The sequence below is a fragment of the Zootoca vivipara genome, chromosome 3, assembly GCF_965207765.1.
Source record: "Zootoca vivipara chromosome 3, rZooViv2.hap1.1, whole genome shotgun sequence".
Classification (NCBI taxonomy): Eukaryota; Metazoa; Chordata; class Lepidosauria; order Squamata; family Lacertidae; genus Zootoca; species Zootoca vivipara.
In genome coordinates this window covers 12,547,841-12,572,251 of record NC_142586.1, presented here as the reverse complement: position 1 = coordinate 12,572,251, position 24,411 = coordinate 12,547,841, and the positions used below count along the sequence as shown (strand labels likewise).

Below are 24,411 nucleotides of genomic sequence, written 5' to 3'. Positions count from 1 at the left end.
TTTGTCCTTGACAATAGTATCAGCCAAACATTTAATTCACTGGCAATGGTTAAATGAGTGCCAAATCCATCTCTTTTGAAATTAAAAGTAAGGGAAAAAAGAAAAGAAAAGAAACGAACATGGCTCATAACTATATATATTTATATTTATATTTATAATATAATATAATATATATATATTGACAAGAAGAAATAAATGGCACTACTACAAACTTGCTGGTATTATAACATAGTCCTGACAGTGTCCCAGTACGAAGCATGCTAATTTTAAAATTTTCTTTTTTGCCGTCGTCGATGTTGCTACTGCCATGGAAAAGTCTCACTTATGTTAAGGAGTCTAAAAGTCTATTTCTCATGCAATAAATGCATAAAATCACGTCACTTTTTATTTATTAATATTATTATTTTTTTAGTGCAATGCTTGTTATAACTTATAGAATTCCACACTGTCTAGTCAATGAACTCATAATGACCAATGGAGAGAGCGATGGAGAACTGAGATAGAGAGAGAGAGAGAGAGAGAAAACACCAAATTCTTAAGTGCTTAAACGACATGACACCCAAAGAAAATACTCTTGCGGGTGGTTCTGTGGAATGTTAACAGTTTTACAAGAACAATACTGTATAGTTAAAAGTTTAACAGCACGTTGAGCATTCCTACATTTTTTGTCATTCAGCAAAAAACATCGTAAAGTTGTTGTTGTTGTTGTTTAAAAAAACCTCACCAACCAAAAACAGACAGACAGAAAGAAATGCGGGGAGAGGGGAGGGAGGGGGGCAATAGAAATCCAACAAATATATCGAACGTTGTCATGAGCTATAGCCATCGAATCAGTACTATATACAACCTTTGGAAAGGAAGAGATCTGGAAGAGAATAATTTACAAGTATCCTTTTTGGAAAGCTGACAACCTACACAGGACAACATTTACAACTGGGATATGGGCTGGTCTGGGAGAGCAGAGAGAGGGGTGGGGTGGTTGTTGTGGTGTGTGGTTTTTTTTTGATATGTGCATGTGTGCAAACCTAGTTGGTAAATACCATGAAAAAAAAAGCATGAAAGTGCTGCCCTTGCAGACAGTGTTTAGGAGGAGAACAAGCACAGGGGCACATCTAACCACTGCCCAGCATTTTTGTTGCACGTTGATTGGCCTCATCAATCCTGGTTTTGTTGGAAACAGCCTAGATGGGGGAGAGAGAGAGAGAGAGGGATGTAATTGTGAAGTAGGTGCAACAGAGCAACTGTTTCCCAGATCAGAGTTGGCTGAAGTTTATCCTGAGTAATATTCCAGTCCAGTCTACCTGGGGATGACCCAGGTTGCTTAGAGGGCAACTGGGTGCACTAAAAGTTCAGTGCTGGCGAACAACGAGCCAACCACCATCTTTATTTGCTTAGAGCAGCCTTTCTCAACCTTGGGTTCCGAGAAATTGTTGGGCTACAACTCCTATCATTCCTAGCTAGTGTCACGGGCGATGGGAGTTAAGGTTCAAGAACATCTGGGGACCAAGATGAGCGAGGGTCTGGAAATGGAGCCTTGTGAGGAACAGTTGAGGGAGCTGGGTATGTTTAGTCTGGTACAAAGGAGATTGAGAGGAGGTGTGATAGCCATCTTGAAATATCTCAAGGGCTGCTGCATGGAATATGGAGCAAGCTTGTTTTCTCCTGCTCTGCTTCAAGTTACAAGAACGGAGATTCCGACTAAACACCAGGAAGAACCTTCTGGCAGTAAGAGCTGTTTGACAGTGGAACAGGCTCCCTCAGAAGGTAATGGACTCTCCTTGGAGGTTTTTAAGCAGAGGTTGGATCAGCCATGGATGCTTTACCTGAGGGTTTGGACTAGATGACCCTTGAGGTCCCTTCCAACTCTACAATTCTAGATTCTGTGATTCTGTGATTCTAGATACGTGCAGAGCAGACACTAAAGCCAAATTCGCATTTGGATGAGTTGAACTTTCCACTTATTGATAGCTACTGTGTACAAGTGTAAAAAAGTCTTCTGCAGTGATGAGGAGTTCCAAAATTTCAGGATAAAGCATGATGCATTTTATATTTGGATTGAAAGAGGCCATTCCAGTTCCCTTAACAAATGGTGCAGCTGGGCATTGAAAAGATAACATTGCTGTACTTATTCTCTAGCCCAGTGAAAATCTGTCTCTACATTCAGTTACTAGATGAAGAAAATTGCCTAGCTGCAGATTTCATTCCCTGAAGGTGTGCATTTGTGGCAGTCTCAATCTTACATTCCTGTCTTTTGCGCATGGTGAGATACCTGTCATTTTTCTGACTTAATCTTTTGATACCTAGTCCTATACGCATCATGGAGGAATTATCTTCTGAGGCAACCAAAGACTTCTGGAAGGTTGAGAACTCTCCTTTATTGGAAGTTTTAAAGCAGATGTTGGATGGCCATCTGTCATGGATATTTTAGTTGAGATTCCTGCCTTGTAGGAGGCTGGACTAGATGACCCTCAGGGTCCCTTTCAAGTCTACAAATCTATGATCTGGGAACCCAAGGCTGAGAAAGGCTGGCCTAGAAGTATCTATCTAGACCAGAAACACCACCACATGCAAATTTCATGAAAATGCCATGAGGCTTATGCCTTGAAGCCTTTATATACTGCTAAAAGGGAAGTCCCTGCGCCCATCATTTTAGCATGGAAGCTAAATGTTTTGCCCCCTACAACCCCACAAACTGGGGAAAAAACCCCCACATCATTTTGATCCAGAAAAAAACCTTATTATCATTATCAGAACAAGGAATATAGGGTATCAACAGCAGGCCAGCCCTTACCTTCTCCATGATCCTGTCAATTTGGCGGTTCTGTGTGTCAATCTCATTGCCCATATCCAGGGCCATGTGACGGAGATTTCCAATGATGCCACTGACCTGTTCCAGATTTTCATCCATCTCACCTTCTCGGGCATCATTTGTTACCCTGTCGAGTAGTAAGGAGTAAAGGTGACCTGAACTGCATCATAAAGCTACATGCATATTTTAGAACTAGTTGAAAGACTGTACTCCTTTAGCTGCTGTTCTGAGCTATTTTATCAAGAAATACCAACGAGTATAGCTTTGACCAGAAGTTCTGGACTACAACTCATAATCAACTCTTCGCTGATGGCCATGGGGCTGATAAGAGTTGGAATCCAAACATCTGGAGAGCTGTATTGGTAATGCAAGCAGAACCTGTTGTGATCCATCCTTTCTCCTAGGAACAGTGCTCCTGTCCAGAAGTGCAGCCCACAGAGCCCATGAATGAGAGGGGGGTGATAGTACATTTTAGTACTAGTACAGTGGTACCTCCGGTTATGAACTTAATTTGTTCTGGAGGTCCGTTCTTAACATGAGGCATGCTTTCACTAATGGGGCCTCCCACTGCCACCACACTGCCGGCACGCAACTTCCGCTCGCATCCTGGGGCAAAGTTCACAACCAGGAGCATCTACTTCCGCTTTAGCGGAGCTCGTTACCCGAAGCATTCGTAAAGAGGACGGTACGTAAGCCAAGTTCCACTGTACTCTTTTAGTATAGTGCTCTGTTACCCTTTTACAAGTCCACCAACCTGCGGGCCAATCTGAAGTTTTTCAAAAAACCCTCCCTCCCAAACAGGACATAGGATGTCAGTGGAAATTTTCGAAAGACTCGGACTCATTTGACTTGGATGTTGCCAACTTGGAGAATAAACAACAGTACAGCGACACCACAAACTCTCTCCGTAGGACCATATGGTCGGAATGTGCCAGTTACAGGAAAGAAAGAGGGGAAAGAATGGGTAAAAATAAGATTCTCAGAACAACCCTCACCTGCGGATAAATCCACCGCTGATAGCCATCTGTTCTCGCTCATCCACAACGCGTGCCGGCTGGCTGGCTACAACTCCATCTTGATTATTCCCCCAGGCTTTTTTATAAGCATCACTCGATTTAAGCCTATGCAAAAAGAGAAGGTGAGTAACAAAGCGGAAGCAACTGCAAAAAAATGTGACGATTGTTATTTCTTCAAGCTAAGAGCCGAGTCAAGCAAATGAGCGTTTCATACAAGGGGGTGGGACGGGACAGTCTGGTATACCGATATATCATACAACTGAACAAAAGGATTGATTTCATTTTCATCGTTTTGCTGCCACAACGACTGCGATGTTTAGAAATTTCATTTCCAATGAAGTCGCCTGTGATTGCCAAGTCAGCAAGAATTTGGGCTTGCATTTTTGTTGTTGTTTTGTTTTAATCTTTTTTTTTAAAAAAGAAACACAACTAGAAAACCTGTATTTCATGACACATGGGATATTTGGACATATAACACAGAGAACAGACATGAAGACAGAAACCACCGAGGGTAGTGTGTACATCACATCACAGCAACAGGTTAAGATTAAAAAAACACACAGATCTGGCCTCTTTTGAACACAGAACCATGGCCAACTTGCTTTTTTATGTGTGGCACAATAAACCTCTGTAACCGCCAAACTTTTCAGTGATTTCCAGTGAAATCAATCTTGGCTTGTTTGCCTTCTGGAGCCATATATGGCAATTTAGATTAGATATTTTAATAATATATCGGTACTTAAAAAGAATATACATCCAGAGTTGATGTACAAACCTTTGTCCACAGAGACAAAAAGTAAAATTAGGCCATAGTGGGATGAGTGCGGGGAAAATAAAGAAACAGATAAATAACTATAATACAAGCATGTGTAGCAGTTGAGCATCAGAAAGGGAAATTCTTCTAGATATATATATTTTTTCATGCACCAGCTACAGGCATGAATAAGAAAGTGAAGCATTCTCCGTAAAGCACAGCTAACCCCAGTAGTTCAAACATTCTCTTAATGCACTAGCAGTAACAGCCTACGCAGCGAGTGGGACACAGGCAAAAACGGATCTTCAGCTATGTTGCAAATCTTAAAACGTTCAGCCCTGGAAAGTAGTCTTGGAGAGCCACGTTGCGAATTCAATTGCACAGGGCAATTGCCAAGGACCCATCTTTGACTGAGTCGCCACAGAGAAATTAAAATCCAGGCATACCAGGAGGCGACAGATAATATTAGCATGTGCAGCATTCGTTTGGGTTGTTTCAGAACGAAAGCTATCCGAGATTACAAATTGGACGTGATGGAAGCTCATTTTCAGAATTATCTCCCTTTCAGGAAGTCCCTTTCAGGAAGATGGCAATTACTTTTATTAATGAGGTATGCACAAGTCTGTGTTTTAAATATGAAGCTCTCCTATCTGAGGGAAGAAAGGAGAATTTGAAAATTTGGGGTGCCATTAGTAAGAAATGTCCAATATTGCTACTTCGTAATAGTGGCACGTATGATCTGAACACTGCTAAATGTTTTCCATTTGGCCATAGATTTCAAACAATGTGCTAATCAACAATACTTTTAATGAGTGCTGTATTTTATAAATTGAACAAAGAAAGTTGTTTTAAGTTGTTTAAAACCCTTTTGGAGACTGAGTGGGCTGAATGACGAATCCTTACTACAGTCAAACCTCAGTTCTCGAACGGCTCCGTTTTTCAACATTTTGGCTCCCGAACACCGAAAATCAGAAAGTAACAATTTTCAGAAGCCAAACGGGCTACGCGGCTTCTATTTTGAGTTTCCCTATTGTATTGAGGCTTCCGCTTTCAGTTTTCGGTTGTCGAACATTTCGGAAGTCAAATGGTTTTCCTGAACGGATTAAGTTTGACAACCAAGGTTTGACTGTAGTTCTATAAACCACCATTGGACTTAATAGCACAAACATATACTTGCTGACCCAGGTGCTAGTTTCATTGCTCTCAATGTCAGCTCAGGAATTAATCCCATTGAACTCAGTGGGTCTTCATTATGCAAAGGACTGCATTGTTAGAAGTAAGTTGCATTAAAATCAAGAGGCCTTACTTCTGAATAAATATAGTTAGGGTTGTGCTGTCCAGCTGAAATCCTAGGGATATTTGGTAGTAAGGGCCGTAAAACTCATTAGGGTGTGCTTCTTAGTAGCCATACAGATGAACAGGCTGCATACTAGTAGGGATTGTTAGAAGAAGTTGCTGTGTTGCTTGATAAACAATCCAGAAATTTTGTGTTGTATGCTGCTGGTTATCTTTTTGGCTTTGACTTGATTTTATCTGTTTGGGTTTTGTCTTGTTAAATCTCTTTGAGACTCTTTTGGTATAAAGTGGCTAACAAATGTTAATAATAATAATAATAATAATAATAATAATAATAATAATAATAATACATGATTGAAAAGGTAAATAAACAATTCTACCAGTCTGAATGCTAGTTGGATTTCGATAGTTCAGGTGACTTCTTTAGCACAGTAATTGACACTTGAGATTAGAATTTCCTTTAGATTGTCAGGTCTACTTAGGACAATAGACTCTTTCTCCCTTTCAAAACACACACACACACACACACAAACACACACAAACACACACAGGGGGGGAGACCACTTTACCCACTAGTTGACTCTCTAATCTATGTGAAAGGGTAGCCAGCATAAAGTTCAGCCATCCAAACTTTCTACTGCCATTGCAGATTTTGGCATCTCCTGTTTCCGGGAAAGATTATCAATATCCTCTTTAAGTTCTGCAAGGGCTCTGGCTGGTTTTGCTGCTTGCTTTTGAAGGACTGATCCAGCCTTGCACATCAGAACAAGAAACATACCTTCCCAGAAATGTTTGGCTATTTATTCACCTAGAGGAATTATTACTCACCCCAGGTGAGTAGGGGAATATCCTACTGTAAAGCTGGGCTAATGAAATGCTGAAACAGAAGATTGCAAACACACTTGAACACACTCAGTTGCTCACTGACATACACACCATTTGGGGCAGCCTACTTATTAATGTATTTTTTAGTAATTCCTTCATGCAGTGTCAGTTCATACTAAGTCTGCTATCCATCAGAAAGCCTGTTCTTTCATGTCTACTGCCTCCCTCCAAAGTCCAGACACATTTTTTAAAGTCCAAATGCACATTTTTTTAATGCTGCATTTTCATTTTGTGACGATAACATGCAAGCGAACCCAGCACATTTCAACATTTCTGCTTGGTGTACACCACCCAATTGGGGAACGGCAATTAGCAAAATGGATCCAGTTTTCCTGCCAATATATATAAATAAATTTAAAAACTCCCCATTTCTTGGGATCAAACAAGAAACCACGGCACATCTCCAGACCTCGCAAAGAGAGATTATCTGATTAAATAGGATGTTGGCATTGTTTTGGCTCCAAATGGTCACTTTATGCAATTTTGGAGCACAGCTCATGGCCAAGAAAGCATTCCCTTCCCTTTAAAGCTTGAGAACGAGAGAAAAAAGTCAGTATTCTGAGATAGCGCCATAATTTTCGAAGCTCAGGTTATTACGACATAGTACACACTCTGTAAAATGTTGAAATCTTCATCATTTAAAAGTGTCCACAGTGAAGGTTTCAGTGTGGTATGCCTGATTTTAAATGCAACTACGGTGATCTCACTGTTTTGCCAAAGATTCCCAAACATTAAACCCATAAGCCACTCATGAACTCTGAGATGATGTCAAGTGGCTCACAAATCGTTAATGAAGCCACCTTGATCCTGACCTCGTCTAGTTCCCATGTCACACCAGTGACCATCCATGGAGAGGAAGGGCGATCTGCCACTTCTTCTCCACTGGGACTGATGTGAAGCCACAACCCCCCCCCCATGTCAACATTCAAGTTTCCAGGTAACTGCTTTGGGGGATAAATGGTTGTATCCACAGCGCTTGGGAATTTGGAAGCTGACAGTGGGGAGTAGAGGAGGAACCTGGGAGGTTTTATTTTTTTATTTTTGTAAAAGCAGGGCAAGAGTGGTTTGTCGGTCCCTAAAATTTGGGAACCTCTGGTCTACGCTATGAGATGAACGCATTGGAACCAGAATTGTTCTCTCTGCATGCCACATGCTCATCCTGCCCAGGTGCCTTAAGCAAGGATGAGCATCACAAGGCTTGCTAGCTTGCAATCAGCCTTGGGTGCTCAAAATTTCAGGCAGGCAGGCAGGCAGGCAGGCAACACCTACTTGTTGCATGGACAGGCACAAAGACCACAGAATTTTCCTAGGTCCGTCAAATTCTTTTCTGCTTCTTTCATGTCCTTATTGATTTGGTCCATTCCCTCTTCGATGCGCTCCAGTTGTTCTGATTAAACACAAGTATTTTATCCCCACAGTATGAAGCAGATGGAAAGGGACAAAGAAAAGAAAAGAAAAGACAAAAAAAGAAAAGAAAACTTCAGACATTCACTCATGACAAAGAACTGGACATTACAGAGCAGAGCTGGTACCCAGTACCTACTTGTTACAAGGACATATGAAAAGGCCACAGCATTTCCCTAAATCTTTTAAATTTTTCTCGGCCTCCTTCATGTCTTGGTTGATATGGTTCATGCCCTCTTCGACACGATCGAGTTGCTCTGGTCAGGACAAAGGGATGACAGTATGGAATGAATTGTACTTTTGTTTCATTTCGCTGTTGCAGGTGTTTGTCTTCAACAGAACATGAACAAGTGATGGATGGAGAAACCGAATTGTGATGGGGGCATTTCAATGCATTAATTGCAAAATGATGCACTGGAGCAAAGATGAAAGCAAACCTAGAGGCTGAAGAGTGACGCCCTTTGCTAATATGGGTAAAGCACACACACGTTCACAGACAATAAAAATAAAATGAGATGATGCGACGTCTAGTCATTTGAACAAAATGTAAACGTGGAGGTGCTACCAAATACCTCAGTATCCAGAAACATAATACAATACATCCAGATACTAAGACATCAATGGCATCCAAGAGAAAGAAAGAAATGGGGTTATTACCTTGTATGTATGTACATTAATTACCAAAACAAAAAACAAAAACCAACACAATTTAAATGGTGGCCTTCCATGGAAAATATCTACAGTACTTCCACTTATGAGTTTGATGGTGGTTGAAAATGTTACTGGTTTGACTTGAGAGTTGGTGGGACAGTAGACAGTTAATAATGGTAATAAGAATGAATATGAGGAGTTGAGTTAAGATCCATGTCTAGATACAAACTTTTTCAAAGACTGAGGCTCTTCAGATCTGATTTTTTGGCCGTGGTCCATCTCTAAAGAAGAGAAGACCATGGGTCTTATTCCTCTGTCAGTGACATTGTTATACGTCAGGAGTAACCCCACTGCAGTAGGAGGAACTACAAGAATCGGCAGACCTAGTTTGATGCCCAGGGAAGCCGATGAGAGGACTTCTATCTGCTCCAAAGTAGCTTCAGAGCAGATGGACTACGTAAGGATACAAACTGTTGCATTTTCCTGTTCTTGACTAGCATAATTCCCTATTCTTGCTGCTTACCTCACTTTGCCATGACTTCCAGGACATGATTAGGCCAATGTAATTCCTTTTACTTCAATGGAGTTACACCTGTTTTTTTCATCATAACAGTTTAACATAACTATCCGGCCCATTACAGTGGGTTCATATGCAAACAATAAATGACTTTCATGAACACCCACAGCCTGGTGCTCTCTTATTGCACCCTCCATTTTCACAAGTGGGAGACAGTGGTTCCATGCGACTATTATATCTACAGAAGCAAAAAATAACCCACCCCAATGTAATAATATGCACCAAGATTGCACAAGCAACTGTGCAGCACAGTCTATGCATGCTTGCTCAGAAGTATGTCCCACAGTGCTCAGTGAGACTTACTCTCAAGTAAGCATGGGTAGAGTTGTCACCTTGCTGACAATAGGTGGTATTCAGCTGTTTCACTCAAAGTAGACCCATTGAAATAAACACCCTAACTTAGTCATGGTCATGAATCTCAATGGGTCTACTGAGTAAAACTTGGACAGACACCACCCTCTTAGTCAATTGTTTCAGCACCAGTGTAGACGGATTCACTTTACTGGCCCGTCCCAAGTTGGTTCTCCTTAAGAGAACAATCTGATTCAGTGTCCAGTGTCCAGCTTTCAAACCCAGTTATAGGAAAGAAACGTTTTAATCCAAGGAGGAAAAATCATGGCAGCTACTCAGGGAAAAGAAATGAAATATTAGAATCCTGAAGCAAGTTCTATTCTCATTTTCTGCATTGGAACAAAAATATAGATGCATGTTTCGACAGATTAGTAGAAGAAAAGAAGAAATCGATTCACAAACAACAAATACAATGCTGGTTCCTGAAGTTAAAGAGAAGAGAAAGAGAAAAGAATGGTTTGCATACTGTTTTGGAAAACGTTAATTGGATAGATTTGCGTCAATAGCCTTATGAAACCAAATTCCTCCTTCATTCCTACCCAAGATTGAACATAGGGTCTTATGCATGCAGAGCACATGCATAAACTAGGACAGGGGTAGCCCATGCGGTGATCCTCAGATGTTCTGGATAACAACTGCCATCACTCCTGATCATTGGTTGTGCTGGCTGGGGTTGATGGGAGTGTTATTCTGAAGGGCACCATGTTGTCTACTCCTGAACCAGGATGCACAGCTCATATCAGGCCCAAACCACGCAACCAGTTGTTAGTGATTATGAGAGTTAGAGCCCAGCAGCTTCTGGATGCTGTTCCTCTGTACAACGAGCACTGGTAGACTGGTTTGTGGGACAGGGGACAATAGTACAGTGGAACCTCGGTTTATGAACACCTTGGTTTACGAATTTTCAGTTTACGAATGCCGCGGACCCATCTGGCACGGATTAATTCACTTTCCATTACTTTCAATGGGAAAGTTCGCTTCAGTTTATGAACGCTTCAGTTTATGAACAGACTTCCGGAACCAATTACACCCATCCTTCAGGTTAAGTACGCTTCAGGTTGAGTACTCCGCGGACCCGTCTGGAACGGATTAATCCACTTTCCATTACTTTCAATGGGAAAGTTCACTTCAGTTTATCAACACTTCAGTTTATGAACAGACTTCCGGAACCAATTACACCCATGCTTCAGGTTAAGTACGCTTCAGGTTGAGTACTCCGCGGACCCGTCTGGAACGGATTAATCCACTTTCCATTACTTTCAATGGGAAAGTTCACTTCAGTTTATCAACACTTCAGTTTATGAACAGACTTCCAGAACCAATTGTGTTCATAAACCGAGGTACCACTGTACTTTGTGAATCCTATACTGTCGTACCTTGGATCTCAAATGCCTTGGGTCACAAACAAATCAGCTCCCGAACGATCGAAACCCGGAAGTGAGTGTTCCGGTTTTTGAATGTTCTTTTAGAAGCCCAATGTCCGATGGGGCTTCCATGGCTTCTGATTGGCTGTAGGAGCTTCCTGCAGCCAATCGGAAGCCGCACTTCTTTCCTGAATGTTTTGGAAGTCGAACGGACTTGCAGAATGGATTCTGTTCAACTTCCAAGATACGACTGTAATAAGAATTTTGTTGTAATTGTGCTGTTTAGCTTATTTTTTTAGCTGTTTTGCCAATAGCGTAATTGGGACAGATTGCAATTGTTTTACTGATGATTTGTCAGTCGTTCTATATGATTCGCATTGCATTTCCGTTGTTCTATTATGTTACAGTTATTGCTTGCTTGCAAGCCGCTTTGCGATTCACATGAATGAAAAGCAGCATAGAACTATAATGAGTAAAATCAAATAAAATCTAAGTTTTGGGGTCCTGGTTTGTTTTTTTTTTAAAAAATATTTTTATTAATTTTCCAATTAAAACCAATTATATCACATTCAATATTTCAAATTATACACATATATATATCAATCAAACCGAATGTTATGCCAAATCATCTAAATAATTTATTTTTGGGTTCCCATGCTTCAAGAAATTGGGAATTCCTCGCAACTGTCCACTGCCGTCTTATTTCTAAAGTTCAAATCGTCCTCCAAGCTCATAATATTCCAAATCTTCCCCTTACAGTCACATAGGTGTTTTCCACTTTCATCCGATTGTTCCAGCTGCTGAGATAAATATCAAACGAAGTTTCACAGATGTTCTTTCTCCTGTGTGAGTTAATCAGTCCAGCCTCCCCATAAATCTTCTTAGTGGAGCTCCCTGTTGCGACGAAGTAGCAGCGCCATCTTGAAAGGCTCAAATCACTTTCATTTTCTCTCATAGCCATGAAGATTTACGATTTATTTATCTTTATAGAATTTACAGCTTTTTCAGGCAGGAGACCCAAACATCCAACCATGAACTCTTGGTAAATTAATGGATCTCCTTGCCCTATAGCTGAACTTAGCTTCAGGTCGCTGCTCCAATTTAAAGTGCGTCACAGCTCATAAATCCTCCGAACGCGTCCAGAGCTCCTTCCGTCTGACTAGGGGGGGGCTTTTCTCATCGGCAACTTCACATCTTTAAGAAATATGCTCAGTAACAACAGCTATAGAGTTCAACTCACACAGTCTTTTGCTTCTCTTTCACTCCAAACAAGCCAGGACATCGCGTCCGGGAAGGTACGAGGCAACAATATGAAGAAAAAATAAAAACTTGCTTCCCTTATCGCTCCGTCCCCATCAATCCTTCTTCCAGATGCCGTACATTCTTTGACTCCTCTCACTCAGCAGCTTAAAATTCTCAGCAGTAAACAGCGCTTCTTCCCCTCCTTCTGAAGTATGTCCATAGATTTAAGCCTAATTATCTTCTTTAACCATGGAAATCCCCGCCATGCAGATTAGCGTCCGGGAGTCCTGGCCGTCGTAAGTGCTCAGCCCAAGCTCCCCCCACTCCAAAAACAGTCGGAGTGGGTCTGGGGGCATCGCGGGCCAGCGGCCCCTCTCCGTAACCCCCGGAGAGGGTAGGGGGTTGCCATTTACTCCCCTAGCAACCGCCAAATTCCTTACGAAGGTCAGAGAGATGGAAAACAGGTCCGCCATTCCTGCAGGCGGAAACCGGAACCCCCGTTTTGGGGTCCTGGTTTGAGTGAGCTTGTTGTGGAATGGGTGAGAGAACAAGAGAGGAAGAATCAGGTATGTCAGGGCAGAGTTCGCTTGCCACGAGGGCAGCTTTACATTGCTCCGCCCGTGCAAATCTTCCAGGAAGCCAACTTAGTTAGCTGCAGGAGGATGACCTCAGTGTAGGGCAATGTTCAGGTGGCTTTGGAGTAGAATCAGCAGCTGGCCTGTTTCTATTTCAAGACTTGAGCAGCCGGCTAAGGGACAATTGCCAGGAGTGGACAGAATGCACAGGAAGGATGCCTGATGCAACAGACAATTAATTTTGCCACACAGAAAGGAGCTGTGCCTCATGCATGCCTGGAAACAAGGCTCTCCTGCATGTCCTTAATCACTTGCTGCATGCACACTTTAACATTATTCAATTACGAAGGCTAAGGTCTCTGTACATGCTCAGAGGCCTTTTGTTGTTTACTTTGTATGTTGTGGGGACGAGGCCTAGGACTAAAAGTGTGTCCCAGAATTCAGCAAAACCAAGACCTGCTGCAAATTAAGACCTAGTAAACTCCAATTAACCCAAAGTGCTTGGACTTAATCCAGCTTTGACCCCTAATATAACTCAATAGAACACAGCCACAGTGACTGAATTATGTGTTTTTGGAATGGGAGCCAATGGCTGCAGCACCAAACACAGTTTTTACGGGGTAAAATCTATTGATTAGTGGGACTTACTTCTGAGTAAAAGTGCTTAGGGCAGCGCTGCATAATATGTTCTCTCCAGCACAGCTACACTAGTGGCCAAAATTGTGGAAACCTTTTGGGAAAAGTGTATTTCCGAGGTTTGATGGCTCATAACACCTGATTGGCTCTCTAAACACTCATGCTCATTGGCTACATTCAAATGAAGGAAAGCTACTGCTTATCAACCTAAGCAAGCTGTGTTTCCTTTTTCTAGTTATTTGGCTATAACTTTTTATAGAATACAGATAACCGAACAAACTTTGTTGCATTAAATTCTTCATTAAATTATCTTTTCATTGATATATAATTTTATGGCATTGCTCTAAAAGAAAATGGTGTTATGAGCCATCAAACCTTGGAATTACACTTTTCCCAAAAGGTTTCCACAATTTTGGCCACTAGTGTAGTCTTATCATTTTGGGCTTGGTCAGGGGCGTACCCAGGATCAAAATTAGGGGGGGCAAGGGGCGGGGGCAAGCGATGGGAGGGGAGGGGCCACAGTGGGAATGTGGGTGGGGCTACATTGCCTGCGCCGCCCAGCTCTTCCGAGGAGGCGGCCCCAGGCTTCCGCTCCCGGCGTGAAGCTCCAGAGGCGCACGGGGAACGCGAGCCTGTGGCTGCCTCCTCCGCGCCTCCCCGGTCTTCCGGGGAGGCGGCCCCAGGCTCCCGCTCCCAGCGCGAAGCTCCAGAGGTGCGTGGGGAACGCGAGCCTGTGGCTGCCTCCGCGCCTCCCCGGTCTTCCGAGGAGGCGGCCCCAGGCTCCCGCTCCTGGTGTGAAGCTCCAGAGGTGCATGGGGAACGCGAGCCTGTGGCTGCCTCCTCCGCGCCTCTCCGGTCTTCCGAGGAGGCGGCCCCAGGCTCCTGCTCCCGGCGCAAAGCTCCAGAGGCGCGCAGGGAATGCGAGCCTGTGGCTGCCTCCCCCGCTTACGCACCCCGCTCCTGCTTAGCGCTCCTCCGCTTACGCTCCCCGCGCGCCTCTGGAGCTTCGCGCCGGGAGCTGAAGCCTGGGGCTGCCATGCCTGCGCCCCTCAGCCTATTGCTTCTAGGGGGGCAATTGCCCCCTCCTGCCCCCCTGCCTACGCCCATGGGCTTGGTTTTACTAACCACTGATAGGCAATCAAAGCATATAGAACTGAAACTGAAACTTTTTCAACTGGAGGAGAATTAGTTACATGGGACATGCCAAAATGTTTCACGAAAGCACACCATTTAAATGTGCTTAGCAACCCTTCTAATGGCGGCTGAATTCCTCAAGCTATCAGCAAGAGAACTAAGAGGCTTCATGGAAGTGCTTTGTGATTTGCCATGTGGGCTACACACTCAGCACATTACTCAGGGTCATCTTAACCATAGGCGTTAGGGGTGTGGGGCACTCGGGTGCCAGGCTCTCAGGGGCTCCAGGCTGAGAGTCCGGGCCCAAGAGTTGGAGTCCAGGGAAGAACCCGCCCGTTGGAGTGCCGTGACGGGCTCCTTCTGCTATGGGCGGCTCTGTGCCGCAAGTTCAAGGGTGAGCGAGCCAGCGAGGTGCTGAGGCGGCCAGCTGGCTCTGCCCTCCTGCACGCCTGAGATTGGCGTAGGGCCATGGAGAGCGCACTGCCCATCCGAGGCGCCCGGTGTAGCACCGCCGCCTCGCCCTGCCCTGCCCACGCACCTCAATGGCTGGCCGAGAGCACACTGCCCCCCTTTAAAAAGGTTGACAACTCAGTGCTGGGTGGATTTTTGGATCCCGGCACCGCATATGCTTAAGACATCCCTGACATTACTGCACTGCACTGATGATCTCAAAGGCACTTGCTTTCTATGCCATAAATAAACCCTTGTTCTCCTATACAGTGTTCTCACTGAAGTTGACTCAGGGGGCTTCTGTCTTGCAAATTACTCGCAGCATCAAAGTAAACAGGTGCCTTAAGAAACCGGGCAGGGAAAAGGGGTATGGCACACAAAGGAATGAGATACCTTTTGTCATCTACACATTCCATATCAGAACCCTCTATATAACACCTAATAATCCTAAGTAACTTCTGCTGTCAGGCTCATCTGGGAAAAGATCACATGGCGAGGTTAACAAACGGTTTCATTAATCGGATCACCTGAAGTATACATTGCTAAGGCACAAATGACAGGAGGGGTCCCCAAAGATAGCAGAGGCACAGCTGCTTGAACTCCACACACGATTTCCCCCAAATCGCATTTATCCAACATGCACAACGCTTTTTTTAAAAAAGGTGATACAAATTTGGATAAATAACACTGAAAACGGTGCGGTGATCTCTTTCAAAACCTTATCGCTTGCCTCTGTGCAATATGGTTGCATGCTCTCGATATCCAGCTTTGCTCCTTAGCGCTCAATGCTCAATAGGAATTGAGTATCGAGATTACTTCTTAAATCAAGAGTTTAGAGAATTTGATCCCCCAAGTAACCTGTACTTAGGAGTGAAACAGAGCTTCGATCAGTCAAACTGATTATGAACTACTAAGCACCATAGCCTCTATTTAGCTACTCTGGTGAGAGCTCCAGTGAGCCAGCAGCAAGGTGGATGTGCCCCATTCTGTTCAATGTTGTCCATGTTCCATGCATGCAAAGGCTTATGTTTGTTGACATCAAAGATGATGGGGCAATCTCATGTTGTGCAGAAATCTGTAGGTGCACTGCAGACTTGTGGAGCTTTGGCTTACAAATCCTTTGCGTAGATAAGCATGGGCAAAATCGAAAAGCTACAGTCTTTAAACCACACACTCTAAAAACCAGTGGGGTTATTTTGGAAATGTTGGGTCCAGGAATTCCTGTTGATTCTGATGGGTGCTGGGAAAAGACTTTTCCAGCTTTATGTCACTGGTAAACATGTGTGCATTACTGATACCGTTAAAAGATATCTACAGTTAGTCATTCACTTCATTGAAAAGATGCTTTCAACTTCTTATCTTTGTTGGAAGCTGCCCAGAGCGGCTGGGGTAACCCAAGTCAGATGGGCGGGGCACAAATAATAAAATTATTATTATGTAAATGATCTGAACTTACCTCCTTGCTCATCCAACATAACCAAGGTCCTGATACCAGCATCTTTGCTCTACATTCCAGTAAGAATAAGCAGATGAAACAATGAGACAGAGATAGAGAAAGAAAGAAAGAAATTAGTGGGAGAACAAGCAGTCCTTGATATGGGAAAAAATTAGAAGCTCAAAGATCAACAGTGAAAGGAATGGCAAGGGATTAGGGAAACAACAGGAATCCATCACATGAGAGATGATGAAGCTGCCAGTTGGTTTCTTTTAGTTTCTCATTTTTCCAATCTTAAATTTATTTCTCTGCATTTCCACATTTGCTTGCAATGTGTTTTTTTTAAGAAAGAGGTCACCAGCATTTTAGTGAAAATTTATCCCAATATACCCATTTTAAAATGCAATTTCTCCTAATCTATACATTTTTTCCTTCAATATTTCTATTTTCCCAAATGTAATGCATTTCTGCATGTTATTGTCACTAATATAGGCAGTTTAATGCACATTTTACTTTGGCATATGCATATTTGAACACATTGCTCTGCTGGGGGACTCCATTACAAAATTCAGAAAAATGTGAATTTTGCGGGACTACTGTGTTTCGGTTTGCATCTTGTTTTTTTGGGGGGGGGGGGAATGTGAATTAGGTAGTTTCAGCTTTAAATGCTAAGTGAATCTAATTCCTCAATCACATCCATTAACACTATGAAATAAATGGAAGATTCTCTACTACATTAGTATTCATTGCAATACTTGACAGTTTGAGAAGGAGCAAAAAGGAAAGCTAGGCTCGTCTTGAAAAAACTGGATGTGTGAACCAAATTTTGGGGCTGGGGAGAAACAGTGATTAAAATTTTGTGAAATGGGCCCCGTGATTCAAGGTCAAATGGTCCATTTCCCCACTTTGGTTTTTTTCCCAATTTTTTCCCACTCATTCTTCAGCATGTTTGCCTGGGAGTAACTTCCATGAAACTCAATTATTGTTACTTCTGATTAAACATACATACATACATTGGTGTACTTCGTTAACCTCCAATGCCTCTCTAGCCCCTAAGCAGCATTTTTAAACCTTGGGGTCTGCTTTCAAATAAATCACCTTTAGCATTTTTGCAAGGCATTGTTATAAAAGAAGGAAATAAAAAGGGGAGTTTCCCCTGGTAGCTCAGGTTTTAAAAATAAGAGCTGCATGGAATAGCTCGTTGTGACTTTAGATTTCTAACAAGTCGCTGCCCTATGTCTGTCCTATTGCACCTCTCCAATAAAATGAGCTGTTGGAGGAATGATTCACCCATTCTGTCAAAGGTTGTCTTTTCTGTAGCTGCCATCAGTGGCGGAGCTTCATGCTCCGGCACCGGGGGGGCGGAGACCAGGCGGGGTTGGGGATGGCATGCGTCCCGGTGGTGTGGCGTGGCACCCGCAGGGGTGTGTCCTGGGGCCGTGGCGTGCCACCTGCAGGGGTGTGGCACATGTCCTGGGGGCGTGCTGCCCAGCACGGGCGGCAGCCACGATGTCACCCCACCGGGATCACACTGCCAGGGGCGGTGTGCTCCCCCCACACTCCTCTTCCTCCACCAGTGGCTGCCATATTTTATGGTGTTTATGGTATTCTGAGCTTGCCAAAATTCAAAATGCACCCCAGGACAGAAAACAAAATGGCAGCAGCTCTGATCCTCTTCCTTCCCCCCCCCAAATTCGTGACACCCTTGAAATGCAATGGAAACAGAACTGCTAATGCTAAGGTGGGCAAAACAGCTAAGAAATGGTTTATATCAAATATGTGCAACCCTTGGACTAATAGTATTTGTGGACCTAGGCCTCATTTGGACAATATTCTCCTCTAGTCTCTCTCCTACAGATGATGGGGGAATAAGACCACATCTTTCCCTTTCTCGTACAGGGCATGACTATCTGGTAGGGTGATCACATGAGGCAGGGGTGGAGAACTTCAGAATGTGGCCTTCAAGGGTTCTGTGTCTGGTACTGCACCCCTCATTGGCACTGCTTTCCACCCTGGCTGCAATGTATTATTAAACTTCAGCAACGCCTTTTGCTTGCCTGTCGGGTGGATTTGAACAGCCAACCTTCTGATCGGCAAACCCAAGAGGCTCAGTGGTTTAGACCACAGCGCCACTCGTGTCACGATAAGGGTAAATAAATACAATATTAAAAAACCAGAAATCAAGATTAAGGTGAAGGAAGGCAGAGGCAGGAATGTGGACAAGACAAAGAATATTCTCTGCTTGAGTGAGAACCGGAAAAAGAATCTGAACCTTGGTTAGTGAATGCCACACATAGTTTGACGGAGAATGGCCTTCACAAATACCCATCCTGAGTCAAACAGGGACAGGGAGTGGAGGATTTCATGGAACAATCTCTGTTGAGGGAGGCAGAATTTCCCCCCAAAGTGGAGAGGCTGGGGGGGACAGGGGAGTTCTCGGGAAATTTATGAAAAGACTCTGTCTGATGTTATGGTTTCAGTTTGGTGGGTCAAAAGTTGTCTAAGCAAAGAGAAAGGCTTGGATCCTGAGAAGGAGGGGCAGTGTGTCCTGTTTTGCTGCTTGAGGCAAAACAGGAAGTGCCAGCCCACTCTGCTGCCCCTGTCCCTCTTGCGCCAAAGGTTGTGCAGTGGCAAAGCAAAGTGGCAGCACCTATTGTATGTTCTAGCAAGGTCTTACAAGATCTCACCGGAAATCAGTGTTGATGGTGGCACTGCTTCTCTGCCACCAGTGGAGGCGGGGGGGGGACAGTGGGGCACCCACAGGGGTACCACCTTGGGAGCTTCTGCCGCCCAAGGCACTTGCTTCCCACTGCCTCATGGAAGGGGGATGCTAGAAGAGGACTTGTCCAGCCCCTTGTTCCCACCTGCTCATGGATATGAAAAGCCTCTCCTGGGAGTCAGGAGACCCTCCTGAACAGAATGGGCTGTGCAGCAAGAGATTGTGTGTGAGAAACCACTCCAAATACTTGTATGTCAGCATTTCCCATAGGCACTCCTTAGGATTGAAAGGAAACATATCGTGTCTGCTGGAGCAACAGAGCACACAGTCTAAAAGCAGGCAATTAAATGCATTTTATTTCATTTACTCTGGGTTAGCAACTTTGTTTTGATTGAGGTAGGAGAGACATTAAACTACTAGGACAGCCTGACATTGCCAACAGATAGAAGACACTAAAAGGATGTGTCAGTTGCCTAAGGATACAGGAATGGCTGCAGAACCATTTCTTAGGCATGAGTTACAATTTATTTTCTCAGTCCTGAGCCTCCCAGCTGTACAAGGAACTACTTATTTACCATTTGCGTGTGTTGACACCATACTGTAGCCCAGCCTTAACCACCTAGGTGCTCTCCACATGGTTTGGACTACTATGTTTTGGAATTGTAGTCCAAAAGATCTGGAGAGCACCAGGTTAAAGGCTGGTGTAGCCCAATGGCCCATTAAAATAAGGAAAGGTAGTCACTTGAAAGGGACCCAGGTGGCGCTGTGGGTTAAACCACAGAGTCTAGGGCTTGCTGATCAGAAGGTCAGCAGTTCGAATCCCTGCAACGGGGTGAGCTCCCGTTGCTCGGTCCCAGCTCCTGCCCACCTAGCAGTTTGAAAGTACATCAAAGTGCAAGTAGATAAATAGGGACCGCACCGGCAGGAAGGTAAACGGCGTTTCCGTGTGCTGCTTTGGTTCGCCAGAAGCAGCTTTGTCATGCTGGCCACATGACCCGGAAGCTGTCTTCGGACCAACACCGGCTCCCTCGGCCTATAGAGCGAGATGAGCACCGCAACCCCAGAGTCGGACACGACTGGACCTGATGGTCAGGGGTGCCTTAGCCCAATGGCCCATTAAAATAAGGAAAGGTAGTCACTTGAAAGGCAAGCATCTCCCCCAAGAAGCCACCCGCTCCTGCTCATTTCTTGACTCCTGCAAAAAAGGGAGCCCCTTTCCACAGAACCTCCCCCCTATCAAAAAGAAACCTTTTCATTTCCACGGGGCCATGTGAACATGGGAGAAATCTTTGCCATAATGTGTGCATTTGTGTGTGTGTGTGTGTGTTTCAAGAGAGCCATGACTTCAGAGGAAAAGGTGATGTGCAGCACTTAATCACTTATAATTAGGCATATAGGAAGTTTTCTTACACTGCATCAGATTAATGACTCAATTTAGCTCAGTAGGATGGAAGTGGCTCTCCATGGTTTCAGGCAGGGAATACTAACAGCCCCACCTAGAGGCACCAGGGTTCAAAACAGGCATCATCTGCATGCAATGATGATGCATGCAGACTCCTGAGCTCTGGTCCTTCCAGTCGCCAATGAGCTTACTCTCTTAAGTAAATGTGCTCAGGACTGCAGCTCTATGCTAGGACAGTGCCTATCTTTGGGAAAAGATTCCATACATGCTCCCCCTACCCTCCCAATCGTTATCACTGCAAAAATGAAAAAAAAAAAGAACAGCACGAAAATTAAGCCCATCCCTAACACCAGTAGTTCATGACATTTCCCCCGATAGCTGTTCTTTTCTGAAAGCAGCATGCTTAAATGCCAAGGTGATTTATCACGAGAACTGGCCTTTTCCTTCATGTTTTTCTCCTCCAGACTTGGCCCAGAGGTCAAATGTTTCAATGGGAAAGGATGTCTGCTCCAGATTTGGTGACACCGACCTAAATGTGAAACTTGCCTTTCTCCCTTTTGCAAAAGGAAGGCCTTCATTCTGCCCCAGTGCCCTGTGATAAATTTGCTGCACGATCACAGGCAAGACATCACCATCAACAGGGGAGAGGCTAATCAGTAGGGTAAATAGCTTGCACTCAGCTGGTATCTGGGCTCAGTCGATGGCATCTCCAGTAAGAAAGATCAGAAAGCAGCTGACGGGAATGATCCTTGTCTGAGAGCTGCTGGGGGGGGGGCAGAGTAGCTCAGGGGTCATGAACCTTTTGGGCTCCATGCAGGCAAGGGTCTAGTCTTGTGGGCCAAGGAATGCACACCTTGTCACTCACTTGATGCCAAGCAATTAGGAGTTTGGAACTTCCAAAATCAGGACTTCAAAACACCATGCCCAGCCACCACCAAATCCATCTCTATTGCCAGTGTTCCGGTTTCCGCCTGCAGGAATGGCGGACCTGTTTTCCATCTCTCTGACCTTCGTAAGGAATTTGGCGGTTGCTAGGGGAGTAAATGGCAACCCCCTACCCTCTCCGGGGGTTACGGAGAGGGGCCGCTGGCCCGCGATGCCCCCAGACCCACTCCGACTGTTTTTGGAGTGGGGGGAGCTTGGGCTGAGCACTTACGAGGGCCAGGACTCCCGGACGCTAATCTGCATGGCGGGGATTTCCATGGTTAAAGAAGATAATTAGGCTTAAATCTATGGACATACTTCAGAAGGAGGGGAAGAAGCGCTGTTTACTGCTGAGAAATTTATGCTGCTGAGGGAGAGGAGTCAAAGACTGTACTGCATCTGGAAGAAGGATTGATGGGGACGGAGCGATAAGGGAAGTGAGTTTTTATTTTTTTTCCTTCATATTGTTGCCTCGTACCTTCCCGGACGCGATGTCCTGGCTTGTTTGGAGTGAAAGAGAAGCAAAAGACTGTGTGAGTTGAACTTTATAATTGTTGTTACTGAGCATATTTTTTAAAGATGTGGAGTTGCCGATGAGAAAAGCCCCCCCCTAGTCGGACGAAAGGAGTTCTGGACGCGCTCGGAGGATTTATGAGCTGTGACGCACTTTAAATCGGAGCAGCGACCTGAAGCTAAGTTCAGCTATAGGGCAAGGAGATCCATTAATTTACCAAGAGTTTATGGTTTGATGTTTGGGTCTCCTGCCTGGAAAAGCTGTAAATTCTATAATGATCGTAAATCTTCATGGCTATGAGAGAAAACGAAAGTGATTTGAGCTTTTTAAGATGGCGCTGCTTCGAGCTGCTTCGACGCAACAGGGAGCTCCATTAAGAAGATTTATGGGGAGGCTGGACTGATTAACTCACACAGGAGAAAGAACATCTGTGAAACTTTGTTTGATATTTATCTCAGCAGCTGGGAAACAATCGGATGAAAGTGGAAAACATCTATGTGACTGTAAGGGGAAGATCTGGATTATTATGAACTTGGAGGACGATTTGAACTTTAGAAAAAAGACGGCAGTGGACAGTTGCGAGGAATTCCCAATTTCTTGAAGCATGGGAACCCAAATAAAATTCTTTAGATGATTTGGCATAACATTCGGTTTGATTGATATATATATGTGTATAATTTGAAATATTGAATGTGATATAATTGGTTTTAATTGGAAAATTAATAAAAATATTTTTTTTTAAAAAAAAAACAAATCCATCTCTATTGCCTATCAGTTGATGAGCAGTAGTGCTGGAGCCTATTTTATGCACAATCTGGAGTGCACTTGTAGGTTTGGGTTGCATTTCTCTGGACAGCATAGCATTTGAAAGGGAGGGTGCAATGAGAGCTACCACCTCCATCCAGAAGTGACAGCATGGACGAAAAGAGCTCTGAATTCATGACTCACCACAGAGAAAGCCATCTTTGATACCTGTCAATCTGACAGATTCATACTGATGTCAAATTGAAAGTTGTTGGCTCTATCCGTCTTAACAGGACAGCAGCAATACAACATTTCTCGTATTGTGTATTCTTCTGCCACACCACCAAAAAGCAGCTGTGGGAAGCTTTCCATTGTGTGGCATTGGCCTTCATATTACCAGAAAACTATGTGCCTATGAGTATAACAATCTCTGGCAGGCAAGCAGCCTGATAAGCAGCAATGACTTTCTGTCAGTTTTATGCATGCTTATTTACAAGAAAAACACATCCAGAGCACGCCCCCCCCCGCCTGCTTGCATTAACAATAGTTGATCAATCTGAATCGTCATCCCTCCTCCAACAGGAAGGACGCCAAAATCCCACCTTTCTTCTCCTTCCCTTCTGTTGTTCTCTGAGCTTCTCCAGTCTCCTAGTACGGGGACTGAACGGCTGGCCTGTCTCCTCTCCACTCCCAGAAGATATAGCCTCAGACTCTGGCTTATCTGCTGGCTGCCTGGCAATGCTCTGGCCACTTTCTAACTCTCCCTCTCCAAGGTGAGCTAACAGCATCTTCCTTGGGAAGGGGGGGGGCTGGGCTGCCCTTATTAAACTCTGCCAGTCAGCTCTCATCTGCAGAGTTGGCCCCTTGCTCGCTTAGCTCAGTTTCTGAGGCTGACTCTTCCGCTGCGCTCTGGGGGGCCACATTCCTGACAATGAGCATGGAGTTCCCACCACCACCTAGCTTAATGTACGCAGGATGAGCATGCGCATTCACCCCAAACTGTAGAAGTGCTTTGAAAGAAAAATAAACCACTGTGTTTAGAGAGGTCATTCCACAGATGGGACAATCTCCAGGAGGCAATGAGTGTGACCTTCGTCATCATTTGCATCATGGGCTTTGAGATGGGTCAACTCCTGCAAACCACTCAGCATTCCTGAGAAAACACTGAAGTTAAGCCATGGATTCCTTACCTCTTCAACAAGCTGCAGCATACGCCGAGTGCTTTCGAGTGACTGAGAAGGAAATGGGGGGGGGGGAGAGAGAGAGACAGAGGAAGAGTGTTAGAATTGCTAAAACAGTTTCAGCTCAGAAACATGCAGGGCATAAGTATGTTGAGCTCAGTCAAATAAAAAAAATGATGGCATCTGTCTTATTTTAATTTATTTACATGGTTCTCTTCCCCCTCTCACTTTATTTTCCCAACAACCCCGTGACATAGGCTGGGCTAAGAGATAGTGATTGGCCCATAACCAGCCAGTGAGCTTTGTGAAGCAGGGGTTTGAATCTGGGTCCCCCTAGTCCTAGCCTAA

At 44.3% G+C, this 24,411-nt stretch overlaps 1 protein-coding gene across 2 annotated transcripts in view; it reads right to left on the bottom strand.

Annotated features, from left to right (window-relative positions):
- Nucleotides 1-12: 12 nt before the first annotated feature.
- The window catches only part of SNAP25 (synaptosome associated protein 25), a 76,166-nt gene continuing 51,767 nt past the window's right edge, over nt 13-24,411 (bottom strand). Inside the window, exons 3-8 of one of the 2 annotated variants that reach the window (XM_035110082.3) lie at nt 24,073-24,114; nt 16,601-16,649; nt 8,030-8,147; nt 3,805-3,930; nt 2,792-2,936; nt 13-1,181 (exon numbers count right to left, since the gene is read on the bottom strand). In XM_035110082.3, coding sequence (XP_034965973.1) covers nt 1,113-1,181; nt 2,792-2,936; nt 3,805-3,930; nt 8,030-8,147; nt 16,601-16,649; nt 24,073-24,114 — 549 coding nt within the window. In that variant the 3' untranslated portion in view covers nt 13-1,112. Of the gene's footprint in view, nt 1,182-2,791; nt 2,937-3,804; nt 3,931-8,029; nt 8,148-8,303; nt 8,422-16,600; nt 16,650-24,072; nt 24,115-24,411 lie in introns of both variants that reach the window. The other variant, XM_088665597.1, reaches the window with a different exon arrangement.